The 16002-nt window shown below is 37.0% G+C and overlaps 3 protein-coding genes across 8 annotated transcripts; 2 read left to right on the plus strand and 1 right to left on the minus strand.

Annotated features, from left to right (window-relative positions):
- Positions 1 to 2691: 2691 nt before the first annotated feature.
- LOC137241954 (cysteine-rich PDZ-binding protein) lies at positions 2692 to 3195 on the plus strand. The gene is made up of 2 exons (XM_067769318.1): positions 2692 to 2886; positions 2948 to 3195. Exons 1-2 carry the CDS (start codon positions 2732 to 2734, stop codon positions 3075 to 3077), a joined length of 285 nt encoding a protein of 94 aa, XP_067625419.1. The 5' UTR covers positions 2692 to 2731; the 3' UTR covers positions 3078 to 3195.
- On the minus strand, positions 3086 to 15752 carry mtDNA-helicase (mitochondrial DNA helicase). 5 transcript variants are annotated; one of them, XM_067769313.1, is made up of 4 exons: positions 15651 to 15752; positions 4933 to 5194; positions 4447 to 4878; positions 3086 to 4289 (listed from the first exon to the last, which is right to left on the minus strand). In XM_067769313.1, the coding sequence occupies exons 2-4, from the start codon at positions 5162 to 5164 to the stop codon at positions 3193 to 3195; spliced, it is 1761 nt and encodes a 586-aa protein (XP_067625414.1). In that variant the 5' UTR covers positions 5165 to 5194; positions 15651 to 15752; the 3' UTR covers positions 3086 to 3192. The 5 variants fall into 5 exon arrangements, with proteins under 5 accessions (XP_067625414.1, XP_067625418.1, XP_067625417.1 ...); XM_067769317.1 differs by having other exon boundaries at positions 4933 to 5121; positions 15651 to 15739; XM_067769316.1 differs by lacking the exon at positions 15651 to 15752 and adding an exon at positions 6215 to 6457 and having other exon boundaries at positions 4933 to 5121.
- Acn (Acinus) lies at positions 7939 to 13740 on the plus strand. 2 transcript variants are annotated; one of them, XM_067764223.1, is made up of 5 exons: positions 7939 to 9332; positions 9400 to 9619; positions 11678 to 11918; positions 11979 to 12091; positions 12769 to 13740. In XM_067764223.1, exons 1-5 carry the CDS (start codon positions 8092 to 8094, stop codon positions 12970 to 12972), a joined length of 2019 nt encoding a protein of 672 aa, XP_067620324.1. In that variant the 5' UTR covers positions 7939 to 8091; the 3' UTR covers positions 12973 to 13740. The 2 variants fall into 2 exon arrangements, with proteins under 2 accessions (XP_067620324.1, XP_067620325.1); XM_067764224.1 differs by having other exon boundaries at positions 11723 to 11918.
- Positions 15753 to 16002: the final 250 nt, after the last annotated feature.

A 16002-nucleotide genomic window follows, 5' to 3' on the forward strand; every position in this document is an offset into this window, starting at 1 on the left:
ACAAACAAATGGCATCTCAAAATGTAAACGTCACTTAGAACTAACATAGAAAATCAAAATTCAACAGACTTCTAAGTCAAGTGTTGTCAAGTTTTGAGTAATCAGTAACATGCAATGTTCATTTAACAGAACTGTAAGTGACAATTCTCGAGTCAAGTCTATGCTAATCATAACGCTAACGCCATAACCATACCATAGCCAACCAATTGGTTTTTCGCCATATCCATAGCCTAAAAATATTTGAGTTGGTGAATTTAATAATTTTTTTGTAGATTTTATTCATTGGTTTGGATACGTTATGATTAAGAGACTTATTTTTTGTGGAATATGTTTGTAATTTTTTTGCGTTTTCTTCATTTTTATGAATTTTTCATGATTTTTAGGTTAAGGCACCATTAATCGATCACATTGGAGATGGTTATGGATAAGGGTATAGTTACGATTATGACGTTAGGGTTAGGGAAGTTTAATTAGCCCTTATTAGGCTAATTAATTATTAGCCCGATTACATTGATTTCCATAAGGTAGGTTCGACCAGCTGTTTGATCTGGTTATGGTTTTATGGTTATAAGTCACCATTAATTGGCCTTTAAGTTGTTTTTTATTGTAAATTTTAACAATTAAACGCGAAATGAACATTTATTAGCTTTCGCCCAACACAAGCGGTGGGTTTACATAAACGCATTGCGCTGTCAAAGCGAAGCAGCGCGACCAAAGCGATTATGTAAATTAATACATTAATTATTTAGAAAATTAATACATCACCCTACTAGGACACCCTCGATCGGGCACCATAACATATAAGTATTTTTTAGCCTTTAATCACAGTTTGTTGAAGGTGAATTGACAATTCCTCCGTAGTAGATGTATACGTGTGATCGTTTTCAGTACTTTACTGGGGAACACCTATTTACTCCAATACCTCCGCGATGTGTATATATTGGTTTTCGTACATTTCCTCCCGATGTTTTGGAACATTGGTTAGACAGGTATTACGAAAGCAAAGCGAAGCAATAAAGGGCGAATTAATGGTGACTTATAACCATAAAGCCATAACCAGACAAAACAGCTGATCGAACCGACCTTATGGAAATCAATGTAATCGGGTTAGCGTTATGTTATAACACCATTAATCGATTACTTTGATTTCCACCACAAATCACACACAGAAGATTGAGCATTCAGGAGTACAAAATTGCTTCGTTCTGCGTAACTACGTCACTCTTGACTGCTTCAGCGAATGAAAGAAAGAGAGAAAAAATCAAGAGCTAAAGGAAAATGACGTAAAAATTTCCCATAAAATAATGTTTACATGCGCAATGCGCCACCTTCTATAATACCATCATGGATTTCCCTAAGGTAGGTTCGATCAGCTGTTTTATCTGGTTATGGCTTTATGGTTATAAGTCACCATTAATTCGCCCTTAAGGCAAACGTTCTATGTGTATCCGGCGTTAGCGGCACCTTTGGTCTGACTTTACCTTAAGCGGCAATTACCCACCGACGTGTGCCGTACGTACGGACGTTTGTCGTTCGAAACACGTTTGACCGAACCCTCAAGCTCGTACGAATCAATGTGTGCGTTTGTGTACATGTACTTAACATATTTGTGTGTGTATTGTTTAAAGATAAGCACTGTTACCATTGCCCATTTTGCTAGCATGCTTATGGAAACATCAACTTTTTCCAATTTAATTTTTGATGTTGTAAAAGGCTGGAATTAGTATTAAATAAATATAAATAGATTACATATTTATAATCTGCACTTTTACATAATTATTTCGAATTATTTTCACAATTTTTCAAACTTTAATTAGGTGTTTTTGCATAAAACTGCAAACTGTCAAAAATTAGCGCACAAAAGTTTACTAGGCAACTCTGTCTAGTGAGACAACGATCAGCTGACACGTTCTTACGAAAAAAATCAAATTTTTTTTTGATTTCTACGTTCCGGGCTACGTACATACGGGCGTTGCACGTCGTTGAGTTTTCGTTAACATTGTACACTCATAAGATAGGTCGTTTCAGCTGACACGTTTTTGGTACGTACGTTCGTGAGTAACTGCGCATTATGCGGCAGCTACCCACCGACGTGTGCCGTATCTACGGACGTTTGTCGTACGAAACACGTTTGACCGAACCCTCAAGCCCGTAGGAATCAATGTGTGCGTCTGTGTACATGTACATAACATATTTGTGTGTGTATTGTTTACAGCAAAGCACTGTTGCCATTGACCAGTTTGCATGCATGCTTATGCAAACATAAACTTTTGGAATTGCAATTTTTCATGGTGCAAATGGCAGAAACAAATACTGAATAACATTTCATTTATTTGTAACCTCCAATTTTATATATTAATTTTAGAATATTTCAACAAAATTTTAAACAATCATTAGGCCTTTTTGTCTAATAACTGCAATTGGTCCAAACATAGCACACAAAAGTTTACTAGGCAACTCTGTTTTGTGAGAGAGCGATCAGCTGACACGTTCTTACGGAAAAAATCAAAATTGTTTTGATTTCTACGTTCCGGGCTACGTACGTACGGGCGTTGCACGTCGGTGAGTTTTCGTTTACATTGCACACTCATAAGATAGGTCGTGTCAGCTGACACGTTTTTGGTACGTACGTTCGTAACTGCCGCATTACCGGCCATTACGTTTGTCAATAAAGTATCGATAGATTAAACTGTGCAGCTCATTCCTAATTAAAATAAACAAGCGGAACGTAATGGTTTGTGATCGTTGTGAAGCAAAACTGTCAAAAATTGCAACTCCTGATCCTTGGAAAACAGGATCAGGAAGCCGAAAAATTAATGAAAATAAAGCTTTATCTACTGCCAGAGATAGACAAAACCCAATTTCAAAAAGTTTGGCACCCTGCAGGTAAGTGTGCTCACACTTTGACTATATAAGCCAAATTTCATCGAACCATTAACGTTACTAGGATATGCCGGCAAAAAGTACATCAGATTGGATCGCACTATTGCCAAGCGTGTGCTTACAAGAAGGCAATATGCGCAATGTGTGGGAAGAAGCTACTCGACACTAAAAACTACAAGCAAAGTTCAGCATAAAGTAGTTCTTAACCTAAATTTATTATTTCAACAAAGTTGTATGTACATACCGGAGTACATTATGGCTTAAAACTAGTATTAACAACATTAAAATTAGTCTGACATTTGCCTAAAACTAGCTATTTGTTTTTTTCTTTTCTTTTCTGTTTATTGTAGAGTAACTTAAGGATTCTTTATCAAACTCAAGCGGCATAATTCCCAAATCTCCACTATAACGATTTTTAACTATTTGCAAGTATTTTTTTCCACGCAATGATGTTAGCCGTTTATCCTGAATAATGAGTACGTTATCGGCTTCCTGTGTAGCTTTAGCTGTACCAAAAATAGAACTTGTCGTTAGATCTTCTTCAACGCGCTCTTTGCGCGGATGCATTACTAATGTAACATGTACATTGCTTTTAGTAGCAAATGAACGGAAAGCAGATATAATTGAATCTTGCTCCCAGAACTTATCAGTTTTGTGTGCAAGTGACGTGCCCATCATAAATTGAAGATTATCAATTATAACATGACTGATATCATGTATATATTGTGCATGCTCCACAGCTTCCATAACTAATTTAAGTGGCTGTTGGCCATGAAATGTCATAAAATACAATGGATATCTCTCGAAAGCGCTGGTCCAATATTCAAATTCATTGAGCTTATCCTCTAAAGAGTACCCAACATATTGCCGTAGCAATGTAGCCGCCAAGCGACAGTTACGAATCTCAAAAGATCCCCATAATGTAGAAACTCCCTGTAATGCTAAATCCAAGGAGTATTCGCTCATAAATGTTGTCTTGCCACTACCAGTAGGGCCAGTAAGTATTGTTAATTCACCCTTACGATGACCTTTTAGAATTTTATTCAAGGCAGGGTATCGTTTCCATTTTACACCGTTCACCTTTTCGATGTTTTGCAGTTCACTGAGAATATCATTCTTCAGTGCACTAAATGTTGTTATGGACTTATGACATATTGGCGTTGCTTTATTCAAAATATGCTGCAAATTGTAACGTTTTTTATGTGCATTGTATGGAGCACGTTCAGTGTCTGTTGGTCGTATAATAAAACAACGATTTTCATCTAATTTTTTTGAAAAGTTTTTGGCTGCATCCCAATTTGCTGTATCAAACTCGAACCAAAATATAACTTCTTTAAATTTTTCAAGACAAGGTAAACATTCTTGTGGTAAAGATTTCAAGCCATTCGGCAAGCAAGCAATCGCAACTAAAAAAATTCGAAATAGATGATTTTTAGAAGTTTGTATATTATTTTCTTCGTTTCTCTAATTGGCTCTTAACTGCCCAGACGAATTTATCAGAGTCTTTCCTTTATGGGTTGCAGTTAAACGCCAATTATGTTAAGTAAATTTATGATTACCTACTGTTACTCAATCGATGCATCGCTAAAACGATGAAGTCCAAAAGGTTTGAAACTAATACCACTCGCGTGTTTTTTGGTGTACTATTCCATAGGAGTAATCCGGAGTGATTATAATTGTCTATTGTTTCCTCTGATTTATCAGACAAATTAAGAACCCTCTCACCCACAATTTTATTTGCCGCGTTTCGCATAGGAAATTGTAGGATATTTAGATTAGGATCATGCTGAGTATTAAAATGTTCCAAGTCTGTAGTTTTTAGACCTTTTATTCCAAGATTATCCAAAACAGCTTGTGAAATAGGTTGTAAGTCCTTGTATTTAGTTTTATAATTTACATCTTGGAACTTAGCATCGCCCCTATACTTCTTTTCATAAAATGGTAAGATATCCACAACATTTTTCTTCAAATCACAATTTGGACACAGGAATAGGCCTTTAATACAAATTCAAGTTAATTTGATTTCTAAATCGTTTTATACTAAATTACCTGTTCGTTTATTTACATACGCCTCAGCATCGGGTATGGCACAAAGTTGACATTGCACAAGTAAACATGTGGGTCCGTCTTTTAGGAATAAACGATGATTTCTCGCATGTTTTTTGAAATCAAGCATAACTTTCGGATCTATGCTGGTATCAATACTTGGCGGTGTGATAAAGTTTTTGGATAAATTGCCTTTAATCATAAATGATAGTTTTCTACTTAAAAAGCTGCTCATATCCAACGCCTTTCTTTTAAGAGCACTTGGCTAAACAAAAAATAACTCATTGAATTTATGAATGAATATATGTAGAACATTCATCAATCGTAAGTAATTTTAGTTAAATTATAGCCGCCCATAGAAAATAAATTTAAAACTGTTATCTACCAAACAATTTATATAAACCGCCCAGTATGTTTATTATTAATGGTGATTCCATATTGCTTGCCGGTATGATTTATCGACAATTTATATCACTTGCTTGGAACGATACTAGAGTATATCGAGCTTTTGTCATCCGCATAGGGCAGCCGTGTCTAGAATTTTTAAGGGCTAATTAAACTTCCTTAACGCTAACGCCATAGTCATAACCATACCCATATCCATCTACAATGTGATCGATTAATGGTGCCTTAACCTAAAAATCATGAAAATTTCATAAAAATGAAGAAAACGCAAAAAATTACAAACATATTCCTCAAAAAATAAGTCTCTTAGTCAAAACGTATCCAAACCAATAAATAAAATATACAAAAGTTAATAAATTTATCAACTCAAATATTTGTAGGTTATGGATATGGTGAAAATCCAAAAACCAATTGGTTGGTTATGGTATGGTTATGGCGTTAGCGTTATGGTATGGCACCATTAATCGATTACATTGATTTCCATAAGGTAGGTTCGATCAGCTGTTTTATCTGAGGCCCTATTCAGTAACTATGAGTTTTGAAATGTACATTTTTCTTTCATACAAATTATATGAAGAAAAAGTGTACATTTTAACACTCACAGTTACTGAATAGGGCCCCTGGTTATGGCTTTATAGTTATAAGTCACCATTAAGGGCGAATAATGGTGACTTATAACCATAAAGCCATAACCAGATAAAACAGCTGGTCGAACCTACCTTATTGAAATCAATGTAATCGATTAATGGTGCCATGCCATAACGCTAACTCAATTACATTGATTTCCATAAGGTAGGTGTGATCAGCTGTTTTATCTGGTTATGGCTTTATGGTTATAAGTCACCATTAATTTGCCCTTTATGCTGGCGTATAGAATTACCTCCAATGGTTGAGAATAAATAGACTCAACGCCGACTTCAGAAAATGATCACTCCACGATTGATCAACACTTAAGACCTCCTGCGATCTACAACGCGATTGACTGAATTTTTGTATGTGTGCTTGTCGGGTATTTGACGCTTACCCCGCGACTATCAAATAAAAATCCATCAATCAACAATTGCATTGAGAACCCGTAGCGTTCGGACGTGATTATGTCGTCATCATGATTTGTTTTACTTGCAACTACAGCAGTTTTATTAAATAATAAAAAAATTAATAAAAATTTTATTAAATAATAATAAAAGCTTCACATTCCATAAAGCTGGGCCCGTATTACATGTTACGATCAGTGACTGAAAACCATTTTCACTCAAGCAATAAATATGCACCTATCAAACTTTTTTTAAAAATTATAATATAGAATGCATCTAACGAGTACTATTTGTCGCTAGTTCAAATATGCCATTAATCCGATCCACCTTTCAAGAGCTATTGTGATTTAAAAAATGAGTTTCGATCACGGATCGTAACACGTAATACAGGCCCTGGTAAACATTGATAATTTTCAATAAATTTTAATATGAATTGCTGTTCTTCTGCGCACTTGTTCATTTTGAATGTCGACACAAACTAAATACAACACTGCTGTTTTGTCAATCACACCCCGCGACTATCAAATAAGCAAGCGTCAAATTTTTGATTTTCATCAACGTGTAGCCGACAACAAATACGTGTGTCACTATTGTAAACTTTACCAAGTAGCGCAACTAACAGCTGATCGCTCAAAATTTGCACACACACAGAAACATCACTAATGGCCATATTACGGAAATCTTAGGGAAATTTGAGTTAAATTTTTAAACAGACATAAAATGTTATAATTTTGGAATATATAGCATCTAGGACACCTTAATTGCAGTAATTGACAGAAAATGTTAGCTTATACTCAAGTATTTAATTATTTTTTCTAAATTTATCTTTCATATTGATGCAATGATTGATCCAATGCAACTCTGGTCTTCCTACTGTTCTTCATTCCACTCTATTCGAGTGCCTATTTTCACGGCCTGCGAGTGCCTTCCACTCTATTCGCAACATAACCTCGAATAAAGCTGCCAAACTATATAGTAAACAATGTGTGTCACGAAGCTACCCGACTGCACTAACACACACAAAATTCAGTCAATCTCGTTTTAAATCGCAGGAGGCCTTTATCATTGTTTACTATATAGTTTGGCAGCTTAATTCGAGGATATGTTGCGAATAGAGTGGAAAGCACTCGCAGGCCGTGAAAATAGGCACTCGAATGGAGTGGAATGAAGAACAGTAGGAAGACCAGAGTTGCATTGGATCAATCATTGCAACAATATTAAAGATAAATTTAGAAAAAATAATTAAATACTTGAGTATAAGCAAACGTTTTCTGCATTTAAGGTGTCCTAGATACTATATACTCCAAAATTATAACATTTTATGTCTGTTTAAAAATTTAACTTCAATTTCCCTAAGATTTCCGTAATACGGCCATTAGTGATGTTTGTGTGTGTGTGCAAATTTTGAGCGATCAGCTGTTAGTTGCGCTACTTGGTAAAGTTTACAATGGCCTTTATGTTCGCTGAAAACGCCCAATGCAATGTTTTACTCACATCTTCATCTTTACATGAAGATCCGGCAGCATGAAACTTTCAAAGCACTGAACATACTTCCGAAAATAAGATGGCTCCCTTTCACATTTAACAAAGTGATGTTTTGTTGTATCGAATTTTCAAAGACGTACATACATGCTTCACGAAAAAAGTTTTGTCAAATAAATACCGAACAATAAACAAAAAATATAACGTGCATACTTAAAAAACTATTAAGTAGTATATTAATATGATGCGGCGACGAAGCGAGAGAAAGAAGTCGACTGATGTTTCATCTCCTGCTCCGGCGGCAACACGTCGCACAAGTAGACGATCTCGCAAAACTTCTGAAACTGCAAGTGAAAAAGGTGTTCATGCCGAAATGTCTCCCCAGCCAGATGATGCAGAAAAGAGTAACTCCAATCCAGAATGTGTTAAAGGATGTAGTAATCAGGAGTCTACCGTTGAGACTCGTAGGTCACGCTCACGTAATCGTACACCGGTAAGTGAACGCAATAGTCCCGCCAGTCGTAAAGTTTCGGCCACTACATGTGAACCTACAATAGATGTTATCCCGGAGGAAAATAATTCTTTTAAAGACGCCGATGAAGAAAGCAAAAATGAAATTGAAAGTACTGATAACGAAAAAAATACTGAACAAGAAGATGCTCCAAAATCTGAAACAGATTTTGCGGCAACAGCATCGTGTTCATCAAGTCCGAAAATGAATGTTGATATTATTAAGCCATTAGATGTGCTAGAAATACAAGCGGAAGACAATGATGAAGAAAAAATGCAGTCACAAGATGCACCAAGTAAAGATGAAACGCCAGTTAACAATTCTGAAGAAGCGGAAAATAAAAGTGAAGAGAAAGAAGTAGTTACCACTGAAGAAGGTAGCGATAAAGTTGAAATGGAAGTGGATGATAAAACAAATACCACAGTAGTTGACGACAAGCCAGATGCGCCATCACCCAAATGTGTTGAAGAAATCAGCACTCAAGAAAAAATAGATGAAAATGTAAATAAACGAAAATGGATTACTAAAAGGACGGTAGAAAATCGGAGTCCATTGCTTGTTATAACCACTGAAACAGTGACACCGGAAAATAGAAAAACTTCCGATGTTGCAGAAGTGACATCTGAAAGGGAAGAAGGCGAACAAACTCCATCACCAGAAAGAGAAATGCCAAGACCTACGCTTATAACCACTGAGAAAAAAATAATTACACTTAGCGAAAAAATGACTCGTAATCAAAATCAATTATATTCCGCACCTAGAAATGTGAAAAAAGTTAATATAAAAGTCGAAAAACGGTCGCCGAGCCCACATAAAAAGGCTAGTAATATACTGTATATAACAAACCTAGTGCGACCATTTACGGTAATGCAATTAAAAGGTTTATTGGCACGTACTGGGAAAATGGTTGAAGATGGCTTTTGGATTGACCGTATCAAGTCAAAGTGTTATGTTCAATATGAAACTGAAGAGTATGTAGAATTATAAATGTGTGCTCTCTTAATTACTTAATTGAATGCCTATTTGTTATCTTTTTAGTGAAGCCGTTGAAACACGTCATGCATTACACGGAGTACGCTGGCCAGTTTCCAATCCGAAGTGCTTAATTGTAAATTTTGCCCGAAAAAGTGACATGGATCGTGCTATTCAGTCTACCAAAGAGGAACAATCCAATAATTTCGGCCAAGAAAGCCATCGAGATAATGTACTTATCGGTATGGGCTGGAACAGGGATAGGAATGGTTTGGATGAGAAAAGGGTAAGTTTAATAATGAGCATAACACATAACTAATGTTGAGCAGCATATTAATCGCTCTGTAATTTCAGTATTTGTAAAAAAACGCAAAATATTTTATTGAAAAACTCTATATTAGCACAATAACAATGTCATATGCGGCGGTAAAAGCTGCTAACTCCTTGCAACAAATTTTACAGTAGAACTTAAAAGCTCATTTAAATAAACGCATTAAAATTTCAAAATGTATGGAGTAAGCAACTTTTCATAATTTTTTTGAAGTTAGCAGGTTTTATTTTTAAAGTTTTGGACGAAACCCATCCTTTTCTTATATAACCATGTGTAGAAATCGTTCTAAGGAAAAGTGGAGTCAGAAGCTTTTAGCGCGGCGTCGCCAATATGAAAAAAATCGGAAGTGCGCGAACTTTTGGGGTTCAACCTAATACAAGCTGTTGTTGTTGTAGCGATAAGGTTGCTCCCCGAAGGCTTTGGGGAGTGTTATCGATGTGATGGTCCTTTGCCGGATACAAATCCGGTACGCTCCGGTACCATATCACCATTAAGGGGCTAGCCCGACCATCTCGGGAACGATTTATGTGGCCACATTAAACCTTCAGGCCATTCCCTCCCTCCCTACCCCCAAGTTCCATGAGGAGCTTGGGGTCGCCAGAGCCTCGTCTGTTAGTGAAACAGGATTCGCCGCGGATAGGTGAGGTTGACAATTGGGTTTGGAGAAGCTTTATATTGCGCTGGCAACCTAAAAGGTTGCGCCACACAGCCCTTTGAATCTGGTATTTTAGTCGCCTCTTACGACAGGCATACCTACCGCGGGTATATTCAAAGCCCCCTAACCCGCTGGGGGTATTGCTGTGAACTCAAAATCAACTCTCCCATGTCTTAAGATATGGGAAAACCTTTGTCGTTAAAAACATGTATACGTCTCGCAATTTCGCAGCAATTTTATATTAACCCTTTTTTTTACCAAGAAAGTAGGACACATAAAAATTTTATTATTTTGTTGTAACCGCAAAAACTTTTTCGAAGGATTGGGGAAGTGTAGCTCGACTGCCGCGGGATTGATTTTGTTTACCCCTGAAACCTTCATACCTGTCACTAGAAAACAATCTAAGCTCCCTTGGTGTCACCAACTAGAGCCAAGAAGAAGGAACGCCCAAAACCGTTTAAACTGTTAACTCCCAAATCAGTAAGTAAAAGCGTTTTTAGATTTGTTCTACAAAATATTCAGAAATATATGTAACTTTTTTGGATTAATCCCTCTTTGTTGGTGAAAGCGAGAATGTCAAATTAAGCTATCTATACTCCAGTTAAATTCTAATTTAACAAGAAATGGTGAAAACGTTGAATTTGAAAAAAATCATTGATATCATTTGGGCCACATTTGATTTTGGGTTTTGACAATGCGAATTCAGTTTCGCCTCGGATTGGCAAACACTTCGAGTGTATTTTTGCCATGAAAAGCTTCTCAGTGAAAATTTATCTGCGCTGAGACTGCCGTTCGGAATCGACATAAAACATGTAGGCAACTCCTAGGAAAAATTAAAGAGGATAAGAAACTTGGCCTAAAATGCCCCATTATTTATGTTTTTTGGTCGGCTACTGTATAATGCAGCAAATTTTTGAAAAATTTCATTTGTGAACACGACAGTTTTGATATACATGTTTCGACTCAGTTTTTCGATAGGTTTTTCGTCTTTTTTTTCACAGCAGCTCAATGTTAAAGAATCGGTTAAAGAGTTAAACCTTAAGTTCAAATGTCACAGCCGCATTGTGGAAAAAGCCACATTGAAAGAACGCTGCTCAACATTTTTGTATATTTTTATATACAAAAATTAGGTAGTCGAAGAAGTTCCACTTAATTTATACACCCAACTAAAAGGTAATATGTATCGTATATGTTTCAGTTGATAACCCCTAAAACACTCCCTAGTGGTGTTGCCGTCAATATTTATACATATATAAATAAAACTATGGAGGCACTTTTTCGACTATCTATCATCTCTCATTTTGATTTTATTTTAACTTAAAATTTTTTCTTTTAAAAAACCTTGAATTCGTTGCCAGACCAAGAAGAATTTTGGGTTATTAGCTGTATCTAATATATTTCAGACAATAAGGCCAGTACGAGAATGGGATGTTGGAAAAAAAGAGACTTTAGAACGTGAAAAGAGTAGGGAAATACTGAAGCGACGTAGCAGAGAGAGGGAAATTTTCTTTGGTAATCGGGAACATGATCGGAATGGTAAGGAGAGAAGACCACGATCAAAGGGAAGAGGAGATGCAAGAAGTAATAGCCGTTCACCGGGTAATAATTGTAAATTCGTAAGGAGGCAATTCTTTATATTTAACTTATTCTAAATTACAGTGCGGAAAGTAAAGAAGAAGGAAAATGATCCACCAACACGACTACTTGATGATTTGTTTCGCAAAACAAAGAGTTCACCATGTATTTATTGGTTACCATTAACTCCCGAACAAGTGAGTATTTTTATATAAAGCGCATATATACTTATTCCTACTTGTGTTGTTGTTGTAGCGATAAGGTTTCTCCCCGAAGGCTTTGGGAAGTTTATCAATGTGATGGTCCTTTGCCGAATACAGATCCGGTACGCTCCGGTAACACAGCACCATTAAGGTGCTAGCCCGGCCATCTAGGGAACGATTTATATGGCCACATTCAACCTTCAGGCCATCCCTCTCTCCCCACCCCCAAGTTCCATGAGGAGCTTGGGGTCGCCAGAGCCTCGTCTGTTAGTGAAACAGGATTCGCCGCGAATAGGTGAGGTTGACGATTGGGATTGGAGAAGTTATATATTGCGCTGGCAACCTGAAAGGATTGCGCTACACAGCCCCTTAGTAATTGTGAACAAATATTAGATATGCCGAATTTTTTTCCATAGAGTAAGCACCACCTCTAGGATGTAAAGATGGAATCACGAAATAACAGAGAAAAGTGAAAATTTGTCAGTTAATAATTTAATTCCATGGGATGGAACGTATGGACCGCATAGATTACCTTTTGTAGATTTTTTTATATTAGTGCCTGTAGAACTGATACTACATCCCTATATATCTATCACCCGCTTCCTTATAATAACTATAAAAGTTATTTGAAACGTCACATAATTGTGTTTGTTTTGTTTACTTGTTTTAAGATTGCTGAAAAAGAATCATTCCGACAGAAACGTCTTGAAGAACACAAACAACGCTTAAAGCAAAGAGAATTGGAAAAAGAGAAAGAAAGAGAAAAAGAGAGGAATCGGACAAATGAACGGCGGGATAGAGAAAGGGAAAAGGATCATAGGCGCAATCGATCGAGCGATCGCCGTTCACGAAGTCGCGATCGACGCCGTTACTAAAACAAATTGGTATTGTATGACCAAAATATCATTAGGACTCATTGCATTTGAAATTTATTATTCTTCCGAAGTCATGTATTAAAAATTTAATACATGATGGATGGAAAATGAAAATAAATTTCATTTAGCATCATTCTTAAATTAAACACACACACACATGGCAAGTATTTCTAGCTAACTTCAAGAAATCGTATCCGGTTGTTCTAGTCTTTGGTGAAAATGCATACATAGGTATATACATTTTTTTAATATCCAAAAAATAATTAGAAGAATTTAAAACCAGGAAAACAGATTTATCGCCAAAGCACATTCTAGAGGTTCCCTTTTTTGGATTCAAATCAATTCCTATCTAACTTCCAAAAATTTTCTACAATATTCAAAATCTTCCGAAAATTTGTTTCATTATTTTTTTTATTTATTTTTTTTTTATTATTTTGATTTTTTTGTGTTGAGTAAATAGTTTTAATATCATCTCTACTGCCCGCCACAATTAAGATTGGGCATTCAGTATAACTATAATATACAGACATAATTTAATGATGTGTTTAAAATCGATCCGATTTCAAATAATGAAGACCATTGAACATACATTATAAACATTTTATGGAAAACTCTTTCAAGTGGAAAAAACGCAGCAATCCAGTTGAAATTTTGGAGTATTTTCGCCGCTCCGGATACAAAATTCATCAGTTAAGTGGCACTCGAACCATATATGGTTCTTAAATCACATAAATTGATAATCTTTAAATAAAAGTTCTCAACAAAAAAGTTGTTTCCTTTATAATTCGTTGCTATTGGGCTGAACTAAATGGTAATTCTATATACGACAGCATGACACTCCTTATACACGTCTAAAATTGGAGGGGGTGTCAAAAGAGGCGTTTTGGACCCAAGATCGTGAAAGGAAAAGGGAAGTTAAAGGAGATATTTGCACAAGAAATTGAAGCTTTTCATATGGTTGTTGTAATTTTGTGGTATACAGAAACAAAAATTGTGTAAAAAGGGGTTTTGAACGGATTTAATTTTGATTCTAAACTGTTGTTGGACCGGCCAGACTTCGAGGTGATGGTCCATTGCCGGATATGGATCCGGGACGCTCCGATAACAAGTTGTTATTATACTCTCCGAAGGCCTTGGGGAGCGTTATCGATGTTGATGGTCCTTTGCCGGATGCAGATCCGGTACGTCCCGGTACCAAGCCCGACCATCTCGGGAACGATTTGTTATGACCACATGCGACCTTCTGGGCCATACCGCCCTCCTATCCCCTAGATCCATGAGGAGCTCGGGGTCGTTAGAGCCTCGGCTGTTAATGAAACAGGATTCGCAACGGATCGATGAGGTTGACAATTGGTTTTGGAGAAGCTATATATTGCGCTGGTAACCTGAAAGGGTTGCGCTACCCAACCCCTTGAATCTATTTAGTATTTTAATTTTAGTCGTCTTTTACGACAGGCATACCAACCGCGGGTATATTCTAACCCCCCAACCCGCTGGGGGCATCATTAATTGTGAATATTGTGATTTTTTTTTTTAACCGTTCGCCTCTTGCATGAGTTCACAATGGACACGAGCTTTAAGAGTTGTTGTTGTTGTTGTAGCGATTAGGTTACTCCCCGAAGGCTTTTGGGAGTGTTATCGATGTGATGGTCCTTTGTCGGATACAGATCCGATACGCTCCGGTAACACAGCACCATTAAGGTGCTGGCCCGACCATCTCGGAAACGATTTACATGGCCACATTAAACCTTCAGGCCATCCCTCCCTCCCCACCCCAAGTTCCATGAGGAGCTTGGGGTCGCCAGAGCCTCGTCTGTTAGTGAAACGGGATTCGCCGCTAGAAGGTGAGGTTGACAATTGGGTTGGAGAAGCTATATATTGCGCTACACAACCCGTTAAATCCCAGCTTTAAGAGTTGTTGTTGTAGCGATAAGGTTGCTCCCCGAAGGCTTTGGGGAGTGTTATCGATGTGATGGTCCTTTGCCGGATACAGATCCGGTACGCTCCGGTACCACAGCACCATTAAGGTGCTGGCCCGACCATCTCGGGAACGATTTATGTGGCCACATAAACCTTCAGGCCATCACCTCCCTCCCCAACCCAAAGTTCCATAAGGAGCTTAGGGTCGCCAGAGCCTCGTCTGTTAGTGAAACAGGATTCGCCGCGGATAGGTGAGGTTGACAATTGGGTTTGGAGAAGCTATATGTTGCGCTGGCAACCTGCAGGGTTGCGCTACACAGCCCCTTGAATCTGGTATTTTAGTCGCCTCTTACGACAGGCATACCTACCGCGGGTATATTCTGACCCCCCCTAACGCGCTGGGGGAAGCTGCTTTAAGAGTCGTATGAGATTGTTTCTTAAAGAAAAAGTGACATTTCGGTAGGCAAACAAACAAAGTTAAACATATCGCACACTAACTATAAAAGAGTCACAACTTGAAAAATGTAAATAAATGATCAGGAGACAAGAAAAACGGTTTATGTGAAAACGTCTATAATGGTATACTGAAATCCAGTTTTACAAAGAAGGAGACCTTCATTATAAAATGAATTGACGAAATTTTGTTGTAATTATTTGTTTACGGACAAGATATATAGCAATTTTGAATTATGACTATTTATATCATTTATTTCATCAAAAAAGGCACATTTCACAATAATACAAGCAAATTTACTTACTCTACATTTTTAATTAATACACAACAAAGTTAAAACTTTTTTGCAACAAGATAGAATTTAAAATAATACGCTTCATACGTAGAAAAAACTGCTCACTTGTTCTTAAGCACATTGACACAACGCGCAGGCGATGTAATCAACACCAAAACTGGCATAACGGTAATTTTCCAGTTAAAGAAGAAAATAATGACAACCAAATTTAACACCCCTATTATGAATTTTCATACGATGAACGATAAACGCTTGCTAGCGTATCGTAAAAAATAAGCTTTCATATTGCGATTTCCACACCCCCGATAGATGTAGTATTGTGAATGACAGCAGAGTTTTGTTTACAAATTATTGTGAAACT

The sequence above is a fragment of the Eurosta solidaginis genome, chromosome 2 (genome assembly GCF_040869045.1).
Source record: "Eurosta solidaginis isolate ZX-2024a chromosome 2, ASM4086904v1, whole genome shotgun sequence".
In the NCBI taxonomy this organism is placed as follows: domain Eukaryota; kingdom Metazoa; phylum Arthropoda; class Insecta; order Diptera; family Tephritidae; genus Eurosta; species Eurosta solidaginis.